General features: G+C 47.6%; 1 protein-coding gene across 2 annotated transcripts in view; it reads left to right on the forward strand.

Annotated features, from left to right (window-relative positions):
- The window catches only part of RAB31 (RAB31, member RAS oncogene family), a 114,815-nt gene that overhangs the window by 28,803 nt on the left and 69,109 nt on the right, over positions 1–16,903 (forward strand). For both annotated transcript variants that reach the window (XM_060121287.1, XM_060121286.1), the window contains exons 2-3: positions 11,695–11,774; positions 15,988–16,069. In XM_060121287.1, coding sequence (XP_059977270.1) covers positions 11,695–11,774; positions 15,988–16,069 — 162 coding nt within the window. The remainder of the gene's footprint in view (positions 1–11,694; positions 11,775–15,987; positions 16,070–16,903) is intronic.

Here is a 16,903-nt window from a genome sequence, read left to right on the forward strand (position 1 = left end):
AAATGGGAATGATGATCTCACGGGGTCACCATGAAGGCCGAATGCAGTACTGAATGCGAGTGCTCGGCCAGCTGGAAAGCCTTCAGAATGCAGGTTGAGGTCAAGAAAGGCCATGGCTTCAGTTTCTCCTGCACTTCTGAGCAAGGGCATGCGCCAGACCATCATGGAAAGGGCATCGTGAGGGGCCAAGGAAACCCCGTGGGCCTGAGCAGTCTTCTCCCGGCATGGGGGCATGTTGTCCTGGGCGTGATGCTCCTTCTGTGTCACGAAGAGGAAACTCCAGACCTTGAGGTCTGGCTCTGGGTCACGTTCCTGGGTGTGTCTCTCCTGCGCTTGCAGGAGAGGATACATCCCACTGACTCGCCAGTGCCCGACACTGGGCCTGCTGTGTCTCAGACGCGGGATGGGTTAGCGAGCGGGAGAGAAATGCATCATCACACCTGTCGCAGGGTGGGGACGCGGGTGGTGTTTGTCAGGAGGCACTAGGGTGAAGAATGGAGGTCAAGAGCTTGGGCTTGGAAGCACAGACCGGGTTCAATTGCTGACCCTTCCTGGGCCTGTTTTCCCAACCGTGATGGGCCACAGTAGTACATCTCTCAGAGATTTGGGCTGAAAATGAACGAGGTGATGCAGGTTAACATGGAGTCTAGCTGAACAAAACGTCAACCGTCACCATCACCATCATCACGTGACTAACATGGTCGGTGTTATTAACAGCTCATCGATCATCGTGATCCGGAACTTGGAAGCCCAGAAGCTCCATTTGTCCTGGAGCTTTGCCTTCTCTTCCCTTTTCCCTGAGTCATCACTTTCGTTGTAATTTTGGCTCAGCTGGGCCCGTGCACTTACTCTTTAGCTCAGGGTCACTGCAGCACCCTTGATCTTCACCTCCGTCGGCGGGAACATCCTCCTGTCTGACAAGGTTTCCGATTAGTTTTCCATTCTGGCGGTGGGGGGTGGCACGGCTGGTATTTTTCAGACCAGAGCTGTGCCTCAGCATTAATGACGTGGCGTTGGCTCCGCAATTTAGCATCCAGCCAGCAGTGGAGGGCGGATCTGCAGTCATGTGCTTTCCTCTTTGACCTTCAGCTGGTCTTTGGCTGGGGAGCAGCGGGGGACACCGTGCAGGAATCAGAGGGCACGTATCCATGGCTTTACTGCTTATTGTCAGCAGTGTACCCACTCAGGCTGTTCCTGGGGAATTCATCCATGTGGTCCATCTTCATCTCCTGCCCCAGAAGCCACACCCGTCTTCTCTCCTTTGGACAATGAAAGTAAGAGGGTGGGGGCTTCCCTGGTGGCGCAGTGTTTGAGAGTCCGCTTGCCGATGCAGAGGACACGGGTTCGTGCCCCGGTCCGGGAAGATCCCACATGCCGCGGAGCGGCTGGGCCCGTGAGTCATGGCCACTGAGCCTGTGCGTCCGGAGCCTGTGCTCTGCAGCGGGAGAGGCCACAACAGTGAGAGGCCCGCGTACTGCAAAAAAAAAAAAAAAAAAAGTAAGAAGGTGCCCCATCTTTGACCCTGGAGGCTGAGCCCTGCTCAGAGGCTGCCAGGAAGCGGTTCTTCTGGCAGGGGCAGCTGTGATGCAGTCATCCTTGCATTTCCTGGACGAATGTCTTAAACTAAGTGTGATAGTTTAGCATTTATTCCCAAAGAGCATAGATTGAAAATGTGGGGGGTAGTAATTTCCCTCGAGCTGGAAATTCCCACTGCTGCCTTCTACGTGTGTTTTGTAAAGTCTCTGAAATGCTTGCAGAAGCGCCAGCTGACCGAAGGAACTTAAGCCATGAGAAAGTCATGCCAGCGTGATAGTTACGGGGATGGCTTTTCTCACACTCTGTAGGCCCAGCCCCGCCTCGGACACACTTCCTCCCTTTCATGCAAGTCCCTTTTCTGACACTAGTGTGGGAATCAAGCCTGGGGCTTGATAGAGTTGACTGTCATACGTATAGGACGATTCCTCACATGTCATGGGTCAAAAACTATGGTTATTTAATGGGAACAGTGATCGAGTCAGGAAGGTAGGTTAGTTGTGAGCAGAAGCTAGTATCCCCAGCTTGTCAGTACCATGCAGGTGCGTTGACTGTTTGCTCTTGTTTGCAGCCGACAAGGGTGCATGTGCATCCTCTATGATCTAGTGTCGTGATTAAGGATCACAGCAGTTAACTGTCTACATCACACAGGATCTCGGCTTGGGGGTCAGCGAAGCACCGAGCATTAATTCAGATGAGCAAGTGGTCTGAGGATGCCAGCTGTCAGGCTTGTCAGAGTTGGGATGTAAGAACGGTTCCTTCCTAAAAAGGGGGTGGCACCCTACTCCCTGGAAAAAGCCCTGCCCCTTCCCCTGTAAACTAAAGCATCTGCCTCCCCATCTTTAGCCTCCCTCCTCCTCCCTTTATCTTTACCCTTTAAAATTAAAGCCCTCTTGCCAGGTGGGCGAGAAGTCGATCTGTGAATTTAGTTCTCACTCCTTTATTCTTTGGCCACTGAATAAAGCTTGTGCTGTGTCAAAAACAAAAACAACAAAAACGGTTCCTTCTGTCCTCCCTGCACAACCCAACGTGAGCACCAGGCGGGCTCTTGATGTGGAGTCTTAGCTCTGACACGATAGACTGGCCACTGTTATCTGTGAAGATGCCCGGCGCATAGTAGGTGCTCAATAAAAATGCAGCAGATGAGCGCAGCCTCCTAAATGCCTCTGTTTCCTGTTTTGGTTTCCCTCCAGTCCTCTTAAAGTTCCACCCCCGGTGGGTATCGTTGGTTCCACTGCCCTTAGGACAAGTCCAGGCTCCAAAGGCTGGTGGAGAAGAGGGGAGGGGAGGAGGGCGAAGCCTCCTCATCCGAGTTCCGGCGCCCTTGGGGTTCAGGGCAGCCCCTCCCACCTGAAGGGTAAGTTCATGGTGTGGCCGTACCAGCCGATCCTAAGGATGGGCAGAGCACCCTGGATGGTCATTGGGTGCCAGGGCTCTGATGTGTCCGTTTCCAGGACCGTGTCTGCTTCAGGAGCCCATTGGCTGGGGGCAGGGGGCTTGGTGAGAAAGGGGAGGCCACATCTCAGTGTTTTATCACCTAACCTGGGGACTGACGTCCATCACTTTCGCCATTTTTCTACTTTTTAGGAGCAAGTCGTTAGGTCCAGGTCACGCACAGGAGACCAAACACCAGGAGTCGGGGATCACTGGGAACCACTTTAGAAGCTGCAATTATGATCATTCTTTATCCTTAGTTGCTAGATCTGCAACTCGGAAACAGTGAATATTGAGTGTTTTGTAAGAACACGACAGAATATAACAATAAAATCCCACATTGGTGCCGGGAGCCTATGCAGGCCAGGTGTCCCGTGGAGCCAGTGGGTTCCCCGCCAGGAACAGGGCAGCTCGTGTCTCTGCCGTTTGCCTGGTGACCTGTCTTGCCCAGTCACCAGCCCAGACGTGCGTTGCTTGAGAGGAAACAAAGGTGGTGAAAGAACAGTTGGTTCCTTGGGCAGGAAGTGTGATTTAAGTAAAACACTGGGTTAAAAATTTTTTAAAACAGTTAAGGTCACACCTTCTAAGACTCAGATACTCTGAAATTTCTGCTTAGCTGCACAGAGTTTGTACATCGGGACAGAGTGCTCTCTGGAAACGCTGAGAAGCGGTGGGAGCTATTATAAGAAGAACGGAAGTGAAGGGGTGACGGAACTTGCCCTTCTTCCCCATTTCAGAAGTGTCTTCCTTCTTCTTTTCCTTCTTTAACTTGTCTGAGGAGTCAGGCAGGAGGAGGACTTCTTTCTGAACCGGGGCCGGGAGAGGGATGGGGCCTCTGCTGCTCACCTTTTCTCATGCCCAATACATGACCTTGGCTTCCCTAGAACTTCTAGGACGTTCCTTTGCCACCAGCAGGATGGAGAAGCCACCCCCTCTCTGGGGCCAGAGCACTTGATGACTGAAAGATTGCTAGACTTTGGAATCCTCCAGACCTGTCAACTCTGTAATAGCAAGAGGCAAATAAATTTAACAATAGTAGAAAGGGACGGCATTTATTTTTGGCTGCATTGGGTCTTCGTTGCTGTGTGCGGGCTTTCTCTAGTTGCGGCGAGCGGGGGCTACTCTTTGTTGCGGTGCACCGGCTTCTCATTTTGGTGGCTTCTCTTGTTGCAGAGCACGGGCTCTCGGCGCACTAGCTCAATAGTTGTGGCTCACGGGCTTAGTTGCTCTGCGGCATGTGGGATCTTCTTGGATCAGGGATCGAACCCATGTCCCCTGCATTGGCAGGTGGATTCTTAACCACTGCGCTACCAGGGAAGTCCAGGACAGCATTTTAAAACAGTATAAATATTTTCTTACTAGGAACAGCTTTTTGGGGGTGGATGACATCCCAGAAGTGAGATCACTGTGCTTTTTAAACACCCATCCAAGAGTCAGGGAAGATCAGGGGTCATCACCAGACAGGCTGCTCTAATTCCCTTCTCTGGAGGGATGCTTCCAAGATTTAAACTTGACCAGTGATAGGAGGAGACAAGGCGATTTGACTGAAGATCTTTCCACAGGCAATAGAAACAGAACCTGCAGAGAATCTAGATAATGGACTTATCAGACATCTCTAAAACACGTATGTTCATTACGTTCAAGGAAATAAAAGTCAAGATTTCAAGCTTTGGCATGCAATCGAAAACTGCACAATAGAAATTTTATGGTGAAAAAATATAATAATTGATATCAGGAAATCAGTAAATGGGTTCATCATCACATTAGGTACATCTGTAGAAAGAACTGGAAGATAGGTTAGAATAATTCCAAATTGAAACTCGGACAAAAAGATGGAAAATAAAGAAAAGGATATAAAAGACATATATGGTAAGGGAAGAAAGTTTAATACAGGCACAGTTGGAGTCCCAGAAGGCGAGAAGAGGTATGATAGACCAGAGACGATGCTCTAAGAAGTGACAGTAGACATTTCTCCATAGAAAATGCCTGGCTGGGTGACCAGAGCTTTAGTCACTGTCCTTATGACTGTTTGGCCCACTCCTGCTCCTATGAAAGGCTGGGACTATTGGCAATATTACTGGAGTCCAAATGCAGGAGACCGTGTTCCCCAAAGATCTCTTTACTCCTGGGGCGTTCTGCTTGGACTGCAGGCCTGGTTCACACTGGCTGGAACCCCCCAGGTTGAAAGTAGAATAAATTTTCCTATGGAAACAATAGTACAAATGGATGTCGGGGTCTTCTGTTGTAGAGTGCTATAGTGCAGGGGCAAGCTTGGGAAATAATCATTTATTTACAGCATTATGTCAACAGAAGAATACACACCTGAGTTTCAAATGATGGGCCAACAAATGCAGTTTGGAACACAGCTGTCAGCCGTCCCGTTGACGTCTTGGGGTGGCCTGTGTGATCTCAGTCACTACGGCTCTGTCTTTGATTCCTTTGAAAGTTTAGGTCTGATGTGTAAGTGATCTGACTTGCAGGAATCAGGACTTAATCTTGCCTCCTGTCCTTGTATCTTGCGGACTGCACAGGCACCAGTAAGTCAATGAGGGCATGGACGCATGCCTTCCAGAGAGAGGTGGTTTGGCCAGTGGGTATGGGGGAGGGGAAGTCTGAAGGTCGATGAAGCCTTTGCTGATTATAGGACTGCAGGCAAGTCACGTAAACGTTTAGACCACAGCTTCCTAACATGGGAAATGTGGACAGTACACCTGTCCTCTGAAGGGTTGTCGTGAGCACCCAGTGAGATAAAGGAAGTAGACGTGTACCTATGTTCCCTGTTGAACCATCTAATCATCTCTCTTGGGGCTTTCAGCCTCCTCATTTTTGCTTATTTCTTCATATTCTCTAGCGGGATTTTTTTACATTTCTCCTGGGCATTTTTTGCACCTCAGACATGGCACCTTATTCCCTCTGTGTGGACTTGAGATTGTGTTCGTATACATCTAGAGGATTGTGGACGTTTCCAAGCTGTGTTCACTATTGTCCTTGGGACCTCAATCTAGATGCTTTAATTTATTTATGCTATCTGTATGCTTAAAATTCGGTCTGTAAGCAGTTTTTCCCATGAGAGTAAACAAAGTCTAGTGCCTCCCCACATGGCTGTCGCGTGCAGGGGTGTGTCCAGTGTCCTGGACAAGGCCTTCACTCCCCTGGGTCAGACTCCACCCTGCTCTCAGCTTCCCTCGCTTTTGGGCTCAGAGGATCAAACTGTCAGCCACCCCACGGTTCTGCCTGTTTCTCTCCACCCACAAGACCTGGCTGGCCTCTCTCATCCTCCTAAATTCCTAACTTAACTCCTTCTCCACACGTCAGACACTTAAGGCTTTTTAGAAGTAATGTTAACGCTTAAAGTCTAAACACTTCAATAAATGGGTGACTGAGTGAAACAAATCAACAAATAAATGTAAAAATCCTTGCCGGTTGGGTTCTGATTGCCAGACCAGAGACAGATGCTGGAGTTAGCATTTCCATAGTTCACATTATGTGCAAATAGTATTCTATCTCTTTGATGTTTGATAGGTCTGAGATGAAAGTGTCACGAGTACCATCTATTTATTTAAAGTTATGTTTTAGGTGATTTCTAATTTTTATAAATAATACCTCAGTGAACTTTTTTTTTTTTTTGCTGTACGCGGGCCTCTCACTGTTGTGGCCTCTCCCGTTGTGGAGCACAGGCTCCGGACGCACAGGCTCAGCGGCCATGGCTCACGGGCCCAGCCGCTCCGCGGCATGTGGGATCTTCCCGGCCCGGGGTACGAACCCGTGTCCCCTGCATCGGCAGGCGGACTCTCAACCACTGCGCCACCAGGGAAGCCCTCAGTGAACCTTTTTTGTGCTCATTGTTTTCCCTTCTTTTAAATGGAATTCCTGCGTCTGTAGGTCTTGTTATCGCTTGCAGTTTCCTATCCATAAGAGGCATGTGGATTTATAATGTTATCAACAGTATACATTCCTTATTAGTTTCTCAACCTTACCGCCTGTAAAGATGTCTAGAGCGTCTGTAGAGCAGTGCTTCGTGAGTTTGGAGTGGAGTGGCTGGGAGGAGTGGGTGGAAGGTCGGGAGAAGGCAGCTGTCTGTCCTGGGAACCCACCTTGATCGGGCCTTAGTGATTCTCTGCGGAGCTGGGTTGAAAAGGTTCCTGAAATAATGTGTCCTGGGTTGATTTGTGACGTCTTCCGTTAGAGCAGGATCACGTAGCTGGGATATAGCTGCCTAGGATTTCCCGTTCTCTATTCTGAGACGTGGGAACGCTACCTGCAGCCTGTTGCCCTAGTCCAGGAGTGAATTAAGTGACACCTAGAGATTTATGTGGCAGCAGCTGAAAGTTTGTGGTTCGTGATTCCAGATTTACACGTGATTAATGATGGGGACCGTTCAAACAGCAGAGAGCGTCATGGAAGAGTATGCGATTGTTCGCAGAGAATTGTATTATTAGCCCCAAATAATAGCAATAACGTCTATGGGAGGAATATCCAGGAAGTAGCAGGAACTGATAGCTCGGCCTCAAAATGGCTCTGGTATCAACCATACAAGTTAGAATACAAAGAAATCCTGATTATCCCCCAGGGAGGATTGTACTAAATTTTATTCCTGCTTTGTGCAGTCAGAATTGGTTTTATTCTCGTGGAAGCGACGTAAATGTCCATCGACCGATGAATGGATAAAGAAGATGTGGTATATATCTACTATGGAATATTACTCAGCCATAAGAAGAATGAAATAATGCCACTTGCAGTAACATGGATGGACCTAGAGCTTGTCATACTAAGTGAAGTAAACCAGGCAGACAAAGACAAATACATGATGTCGCTTATATGTGGAATCTAAAAAAACAAAGATACAAATGAGCTTATTTACAAAACAGAAATAGAGCCACAGACATAGAAAACAAACTTATGGTTACCAAAAGGGAAAGGCGGGGAGGGATAAATTAGGAGTTTGGAATTAACATATACACACTGCTGTATATAAAATAGATAAACAACAAAGACCTACTATACAGCACAGGGAACTGTACTCAATATTTTGTAAGAAACTATAAAGGAAAAGAATTTGAACAAGAGTATACAGATATAGATGTGTGTGTATGTATAACTGAATCACTGTGTTGTACACCTGAAACTAACATGACATTATAAATCAACTATACTTCAGTTAAAAAAAAAATTGATTTTATTCTAATGCCTCCCCGGTAGTTGGCAATATGTCCCCCTTTCGTTAAGGCAAAACCCAGCAGACGTATCTTTAGGACATGTGACTCTACTAAGGAAGGTAACTCTGGAAAGCAATAGTCAAAGCACTCCTTGTGGGTTCTAGAAATGGACTATTTTTTAAAGAAATTTACATTTGACAGGGCGGTTGATTTAAACCGATGAGAGCCTTTAAGCATTTCACCGGGACTCAGAAAATTAGGTTCTGACTCTGCGGCCTGCTGTGTGACCTCAGAAGCCACACAGCTTCCTCTTGTGCAGAACTAGAGGCTGGACAGGGCTGTGACAGTCTCCTCATCTCAGGAAGCGAACGAGCTTCCTTCCATCGGTGTCAAGTCCCCCGGAAGTAACGGGGCCATGGAGAGCCGTGAGCAGCCCGGGCCTCGCCCCTTCTCTTTCTCCTCTGCCTCCTTATACACCCAGGATTTCCTGCTTCAGACCTTTGCCATTTCCCGTGGGATAGTCATGACTCAGGGCGTTTTCCTCCTGTGTGTGTGTGTCATGGTCTGAATGAGGTCCTGCAGGAAAAGGAAGTCACCAAGCTGAGTGATTCATGAGAAGCGCCGGCATCCTGCCTGGCTCCTCTGCCATCCTCGAGCCGGGCCTTCCCCTCGTGGCTGGAGGGGGAACAGCAGGCACGGGAGGACGACGTCCCCAGGTCATCACAAAGCCATTGGCCCCGCAAGATGATTTAGGCCGTGCTTTGTAAGAATATTTTCCTTTCGGAGAGAAACTAAAACTTTGCCTATCCTTTTGTCCTGTATTTCCTTCCTGTCAATTGTATAAGAGAGAGATAGATGTTGGGAGTTACATTGTAAAAAGAAAAGAAACACTGAGTGTATTTGTTGGAAGAATGAGCTTCAATCTAAATTTGAGCAGGCTGGCTGCTTTAACTATGCAGGACCAGGGGGATTTTAGCTTGAGTTATCCAGAGAAGATGATGAATAGAGATGAATAATTTGGAATTTTGGCTTTGGAATATTTCATCTTTAAAGGGATTTTAAGGGTTGGCCTCGCAGAACCCTTGGGCTGTTGGGAGGACTTGGAGCCAGTTTTGAGCTGAGCCCTTGCGTAGAGCAAATGGATGTACTCCAAAACATGCCCCCGGAGCAGAATCATGACCCCCAGGATGCACCCTGGAGCCCTGGAGCCAGCCCCTCCCTTAGAGGGCGAGCTCCCTGCTGCTGGGCGGAGGCTGTCAAGGGGCCGTCGTCCCAGCTGGGAAGGAGGGCGGCCTGGGTGGCAGCCCAGTTCTTCCGTGTCCAGTGTCTCCGGGGCTGCGAAGACCGCAGGATGGCAAGGGTGTGCTCATCCACGGGGGCTTTAAGAGCAGCTGAGATGGGAAGGAGGGCCTTGTGGTTTGGGGGGAGTGAGGAACATTAGCTGTAATCCCTCCCGAAGGTGCAGCTCAGAAATAGCAGCGGCATCGATTTGGAGTCAGAGGAGCTGATGTTTCCATTCTGTCCTCACCTCTCTGAGCTCCGCACAGCGATGCCCACACTGCAGAGAGACAGTGCTTGGTGCGCTCTCCCTGGGGCTCGGGACCAGCGCAGGCCGCGTGCACCGGGAGCTGACGCCTTCTGGACACTGACTTTCTGATGAGGATCCTGAGCCCACAGCCCTCTCGCCCCAGGTTTGCTGGAATGGCCCCCTGAATGTAGGAACGAAAGGGCGTGCCCGTAGTTCAGATGGGCAGTGGTGTTTCAAATCTCATTTCATATTTCAGTGTCTAGAGAAAAACACCTTTATCTGAGTTTCAGCGTTTTCTCCTTGATCTGTAGGCTTTTAACGTTATTTATTTATTTATTTTGCGGTACGTGGGCCTCTCCCGTTGCGGAGCACAGGCTCCGGACGCGCAGGCTCAGCGGCCATGGCTCACGGGCCCAGCCGCTCTGCGGCATGTGGGATCTTCCTGGACCGGGGCACGAACCCGTATCCCCTGCATCGGCAGGCGGACTCTCAACCACTGCGCCACCGGGGAAGCCCTAACGTTATATTTTTAAGAGAAGTGTATCAGTATGTTTTTTCCTTCTTGGGCTAAATGTGTCTCGTTTCCCTTTCACTATCCGTCTCGAGTCTACGTGATGCCCTCAGAGCAGGGCGACAGGACTTTTCCACGTGCCCTGCGGCCGCTCTCAAAGCACAGCTGCTGGCAGCTGGGGCAGTTGCTTTGCTCTCCTTCCCCTGCTTTCTGGGCAATCTCTTGACTTCACCTTGTAACTCTTCCTTTGAAATTTCCACTTCTATCATCGGATTTTTAATTTCTGAGGGGTCCCTCTTAACTTTCTGAATGATCTGCTAAAATTGCATCCTGCTCTTTTTTTTGTGGGTATAAGTGTCTGGTATTTCTTAGCTGAGCCTTTCGTTTTAAAAGATTAAAATGCATTCCCAAAGCTCTGTTTGCACGGGGGCTTGTGGGTGGGTGCACACGTGGCCTGTAGTTGGGGGACGCCACATATCAGGGTCTGCAGGGTTTTCCTCTTCCCCAGAGGGGCACCCTTGCCTCTTCCATCCGGGGTCCCACAGGCCAGGGCAGTAGCCCCGGGGCCCCCTGAGTTGCATGTGGAGTCCCGAGCCAGCCGGTGGCTGATACACAGTTCCTGGAGAGTCAGCCTCCTGGGTCCTTATGGAATGTCCCTCCGCTGGTTATGTGCCTGGGGCGCCCAGGGTGTTATTTTGTGCAGCTTTTCACCTGATTCTGATTCCAGCCTAGCCCTCCAGCTCTTGATACCTTCAGGGAATGTGGGCGTGGACTGACTTGCTCTCCTCCCTGCAGGCCCTTTGGCTCCAGTGACACCCCCTCCCCCAACACTGCTTCTCGCTGTCATCACTGATCTGATGGTTGTCTCTTCTCCCATCTCTTTGACCTTGTGAATTTGTGTTTTGTATTCCTTGAACCATTTGACCAAGTGTTTTGGAAGGGACTGCAGAAAAACGCATGTGTCCTAGTTCCAGTGTGTAACTGGACCCCTATCCTAATCAGCTTTAAAGAATTATTTAACAGAGAAAGAGCTGAGATGCGACCTTTATATAATTGAGCAAAACTGGAGGTTCTTATGCAGCCATCAGATTCTAGAGAGAAAATGTTAGAAATGCAATAATTAGAATTCATCATTTTTACAGGGCGATACCTAGAAAAATAGGTTACATCTTTTTAGAGTGCTAAAGTTTTGAACAAAATCAATTCTATTTCTAGCAAAACAATGTGATGCATTGCCATATGTCTTAGACCCCTCCAAAACTTTCCAAATTTCTGGGAATAAATGTACTGTGAACATGCCAATTCTAGGTTAGTTACTGTGTATAGACATGTTTCTTATACTTATTTTTACCATGCTTCTTTTCATTTTATGAAAGCAATACGATTTCATTGTTGAAAATGCTGGTATGAAATAGAGGCAAATATCCCCCTTCCCACCAACTGGAAGTAAGCTCCCGTGTCCTGGGTTCTGTTTAGACTCGGTCAGAATCGGCGGCCTTCATCTTCACGGCTGTGTTCTCTTCCTCTTCCAGGACACCGGTGTCGGGAAATCGAGCATTGTGTGTCGCTTTGTCCAGGATCACTTTGACCACAACATCAGCCCAACCATTGGGTGAGTTCTCGTCTGTTCTTCTAATTCACCTTTCCTCCTTTCTAAGCACTCAGAGAGGTCATTCTGTGTCTGAGCCTTCAAGTGGTTTCATCCCAGCCAGTGAGAACCAATCCCAACTGTAAAGACTTGGACAGAAATTCAGGGACTTTTAGGCAGTGTGTCCGGTCTTACTGTCCCTGTCAATCCCCTCCATCCCCCCAACCAGCCTCCTCACACTGCAGCCTAAGGCCATTTCCTTGATCTCCAAGAGCGTTATTCTGCAAATCACGCTGGCTTTATTTCCAGATGGAAGTCGAGACTTGGGGCAAATCCCTGAGGGTTCTGCTTTGGGTTCTGCTTTGACTTCGCCTGCACAGAAACCGGGAACGCATCCACTCACTGCAGAGCTGTCTGCACAGCCTGTGGGCAGATTGATTTTCCTTTCCTGGCTTAATCCAATGTCAGCATCTCCTTTCTAACGCTTGGGAGGCGAGGGGAGGATTGCTCACCCCAGACCCCGACCTTGGAACGTAGGAGCGTTTTCCTGTTCCATTTTCCCCTTTCCTACGGACGCCTTTGCCAGATGCGCTTTTGCTGTGCGGTTTTGCAGGTGCCTGATATTTCACTGTCGTAGAACTTGGCCTGGCTTAGTTTTCTCCCTGAAGACAGCATGCTCTCTGCAGAGAGCAAGGTTTGATCTTCCTCAGCAGAGAAACAATGAGTGTATAAATTTGGGGAACTGGGTAGGATTGATGAGGACAGGGCGATGGTCTCCATCAGCCGTAAGTGGAGAAAATTCGTGGCAGGCACACAGCAAACTTCTGACTCACAACAAGTGAGTCCTCTGGGAGTCCACCTCCCTCCCACTGTGATCGCTGTGCTGGGGAAAGACCGAAGGCTGTGAAAGGGCAGCGTTTCAGCAGCGAAAGTTCATCCTATCGTCCTGTGACTCATAAGAAACTCTGGCTGCTGTTCAGGCAGATTGTCGGCGTCCTGAACAGACGTGTGTGTGCACCTCCCTTTCTATTTCGACCTTTACAAGGAAATTGTGTTAGCTTCTCTGCCAGACTTTGCTTCCCGCAGGGAACGAAGTCACTTCAGCATTGCTCACACCCATCGCTCGAGAAGGCAACTAGAGGGAAGAGAAGATGCCTGAGAGTCTGAAGTCGTAAGCTAGCAAGGAGGCTGAAAAAAAAACCCAAACAACCAAAAGACCAATGGTTGTCAGTCTTCATTTCAAATAGTGATATAGTCTTTCTCCTAGTGGCAGGAAATCAGGGACAGAGAGGGGTGTGTGCGTGTGTGCATGTATGCGCGCGTGTGTGTGTAGTGTGTCTGCACATATAGGTATATACGTACATATATATATGATACTCATTACTACCGTGACTAGAGCTGTTCCTCACGGGCTTACTGTGTACCAAGGTGGGGATTTCACAGCTATCATTTCCTCATTTGACCCTACAACAGCCCGTAGATCATGCAGAATAGATTTGGGACCTGTTTCACAGGTGAGCAAACTGAGGGACTTTGTGAGCCCCCGTTCCACAGGCTGGCGGCGGGGCCTCTGCGTTCTCTTCTGACTGTGTCATCAGATTCTTCTTTGACCAGGGTCAAGGCCGTCTCTCAGGTCTCAGATTTACCCCCCTCTTATCTGTAAAGTGAAGGGGTTGGCCTGGATTTTTTTCCCAGTTAGTAAAGTCTAAGATTTTAAAGGCACAAACTTAGTTTTCTAAGCCTGAGAACTTGTTACGGGCAGAGTTGCTGTATTATTTATTCCATTGCCTAGAATATATTGAAAAATGAATGAACGTCTGCTTACATCAAAGTAGAAACAAAAACAAAAATAAGTACCGAGACAAAATATTGATATAGCTGTCCACATAAAATTTAAAAAAGCGTTTTTGGAAAAAATCCATAAGCCAAGTAAAAGGGCAAAGATTTAACTGGAAGAATATTTTTTAAAATATACTGTTACAAAAAGCTGGTGTAAAATACTCAAAAAGTACATAAGAAAGGGATGAACATCCCAACTGAAAAGTGGGTAAAGGTCACGAACTAAAGATTCACAAAAGCAAAACAAGTGAACAGTGAACACTAAAATGATGTCCAGACTTATGATAACTATAACAGAAACAGGAATGAGATACCATTTTCTGTGTGTCATCCTGAAAGATTTGAAAGATTCTTGGTTGGGGAAAAGGTCATCTCATACACTGCGGTGGGCATATAGGTTGGTACAACCCACCGTTTGGTGAACGTAGCAACGTGGAGAATATATGCTTCTAAGAATTAAGTCCAAAGAATAGTGTACAAGGACACAAAGGTTTAGGTACAACGATATTCATGTAACTATTGTCATAATAGTGAAAAATAGGTGATGAAGATGAACTTACATCCATAACGTGTGTAATATGCAGTCCCTTTAGATAATGATGTTGATCTATATTCATAGAAATTGAAAGATGTCCACAATATGTAAAGTGGAGGAAAAACAAAATTTATGTATCATCAGTTTGGGGGTAAAAGTTGTGTAAAGATCATTTGGAAGGACATATACCAACTTATTAGCAGTGATCGTGGCTAGGTAGTGAAATTACAGTTGATTTTACTTTCCTGCTTTATTTTCATTTTTTGAATTTCTTTTTTGTGAAATACTTATATTGCTTTTATAATGAGAAAAGTAGTAAAGATATTTTTATTTTTGGAATAGATTTGCTCTGACCGGTAATCTGGGATGTATAGTTTAAGAACTCTTAAAGAAATGAAATGTCATGGGGCAGATGCGATATTGATCACATTAGGTCATATCACTTAGAATTTCCACTTAGTACAATTGTATGTTGATAATTACAACTATTAACCTTGGTGTGTGTGTATGTTGTGGGAACAGTATGGGAATTGCAGGGCCGAATACCTTTCTCCCTGGGACTTCTGTAGTTCGCCTCTTAGTCTTGGGGGAAAGGAGTAGAAATTGAGGAAATATTACTGGGCTGAGCGCTGAGTGGTTGGTCGCACGGCTGGACCCTGCACTGGACCAGGAGGGCCTGCGGGGTCCGTGAAAGTGAGAGACGCCCTGACACGTTTCCCCTGCAGACTCCGGTGTGCATCTCCTAAGGAGAACATGAGGAGGACACCATTATTGTACCTAGAAAGTTAGTTCGATTCAATGATAATATCTGACATATAGTCTAAATTTAGATTTCTCCAGTTGTCCTCAAAATGTCTTTTGAAGCGCTTTTCCTCCTAACCCAGGGTCTCCAGGGTCCAGTCTCGGTCCATACAGTGCATTTGGTTGTTTTGTCTCTTTCTCTTAATCTAGAACAATTCCCCTGCCTTTTGTTTTGTTTGCTTTTCATGACACTGACTTATTCCTAGCATTCAGGCCGTTGTCTGGTAGAACGTTCCCCATTCCAGATTTGCCCGATCACTTCCTCATGATTAAATTCAGATTAAACGTTTTTGCCCGCCATGCTGCCCAGGTGATGCGTGTACTAATCCCATCACATCAGGAGGCTCCTCATGTCTGGCTGTCACAGGACTGGAGAGACTTGCTATTTTTTAATGAATGGGAAGCTTTATCCAGTACAAGGATTTTTACATCTTTCCTGAGCACAAAGAAAAAGCTTTAAGAGGAACTATGCAAAAAAGAAAATAGCAAGTGTTTCATTATCTACTGAGAATTTCAAATCCTTCCTTTTTCTTGGAGGAAACAAATGTTTGTTAAGCTACCCATCTTTATCCCTGTGCTTAGGCAAGCAGGATGGGAATGAGATACAGTATTCTAATCATTGTTACCAGTGCTGGATTCATAGAGCAGGGAGTATGCGCCACTGTTTGCACCTCTGCAGGGCCCACACTGTCAAATGCCCGAATACCAGCTGCTTTTTCACTCTTCACTGTGGTGATAATATGTTTTTAAAATCTAAGGTTTTATTTTCTTTCCTGATTTCAGGCATAATATCTTAGAACAATTGAAGATAAATGTTTTGGAAACAGTGTTTTGAATGCATTCTTTGCCTTCTCCCCTGCTAAACCCCCCTTGTACTAACAGAAAATGCAGAATATTTTTTTTGGTGACAGGACTCCACAGCCCTTCTTTCCTCTCCGTGACCCCTGAGAGGAGAACTTCTGGAGTCCTGCAGAGGCTCCACCTTCACTTGCTGGAAACAGGAGTCTTCGTGAAGGTTGTAGGGGTGATCAGTAACGTGGAGATGTCGGTTTTCTTTTTCAGGGCATCTTTTATGACCAAAACCGTGCCTTGTGGAAATGAACTTCATAAGTTCCTCATCTGGGACACTGCCGGTCAGGAACGGGTAAGAACGTGCTGCTGCTGGCTTTCTAGGGAAAATCCTGGGGGGGAAAATGCCAGCGACCAATGGTTTCTTTGTATTTGGCAAGACTACTGGTTGCTAGTGATAGAAACCCAGCTTGACATAATTTAAGCAAAAAAGGAAATGTACTCTTCAGCTATGAGAAAAAGAAGGGGGCAACATCATCTTAGGGTGAGGCTGAGTTCCATTCCTGCCAACGTGCTGTCCAGGGTGTCCGTCTCTTATTTGGTTTTCTTGGCTTGCTTACCTTTATTTTATTTATTTTTAATTTTTTATTTATTTTATTTATTTATATTTTTGGCTGCACTGGGTCTTCATTGTTGTGTACGGGCTTTCTCTAGTGGCGAGCAGGGGCTACTCTTCATTGCGGTGCAAGGGCTTCTCATTGCAGTGGCTTCTCTTGCTGCAGAGCACGGGCTCTAGGTGCGCGGGCTTCAGTAGTTGTGGCGCACAGGCTTCCTTGCTCCGCGGCACGTGGGATCTTCCCAGAGCAGGGCTCGAACCCGTGTCCCCTGCATTGGCAGGCGGATTCTTAACTACTGCGCCACCAGGGAAGTCCTTGGCTTGCTTACCTTTAAATTGACTTCATTTTTAGGCTGACCCACCAGCTTCCCTTCCACGAGGGTGGCAAGGAGGCCTCATCAGCAACCCCAGGAAGCAGGCACCTCTTCCCAGACCTGCCCCTGGGGTGCTTCTCCACCTGGTCATGTGCTCGGGGGGCTGTGGCGCCCCTACTGGTGGGGCCAGGCAGTACACTTACCCCTGGAAGTGAGGGCTGCGTTCAGCTGTGCCTGAACCCTGCTGGCTGGGAGCCGG

The sequence above is a fragment of the Lagenorhynchus albirostris genome, chromosome 14 (assembly GCF_949774975.1).
Source record: "Lagenorhynchus albirostris chromosome 14, mLagAlb1.1, whole genome shotgun sequence".
NCBI classification, from domain to species: domain Eukaryota; kingdom Metazoa; phylum Chordata; class Mammalia; order Artiodactyla; family Delphinidae; genus Lagenorhynchus; species Lagenorhynchus albirostris.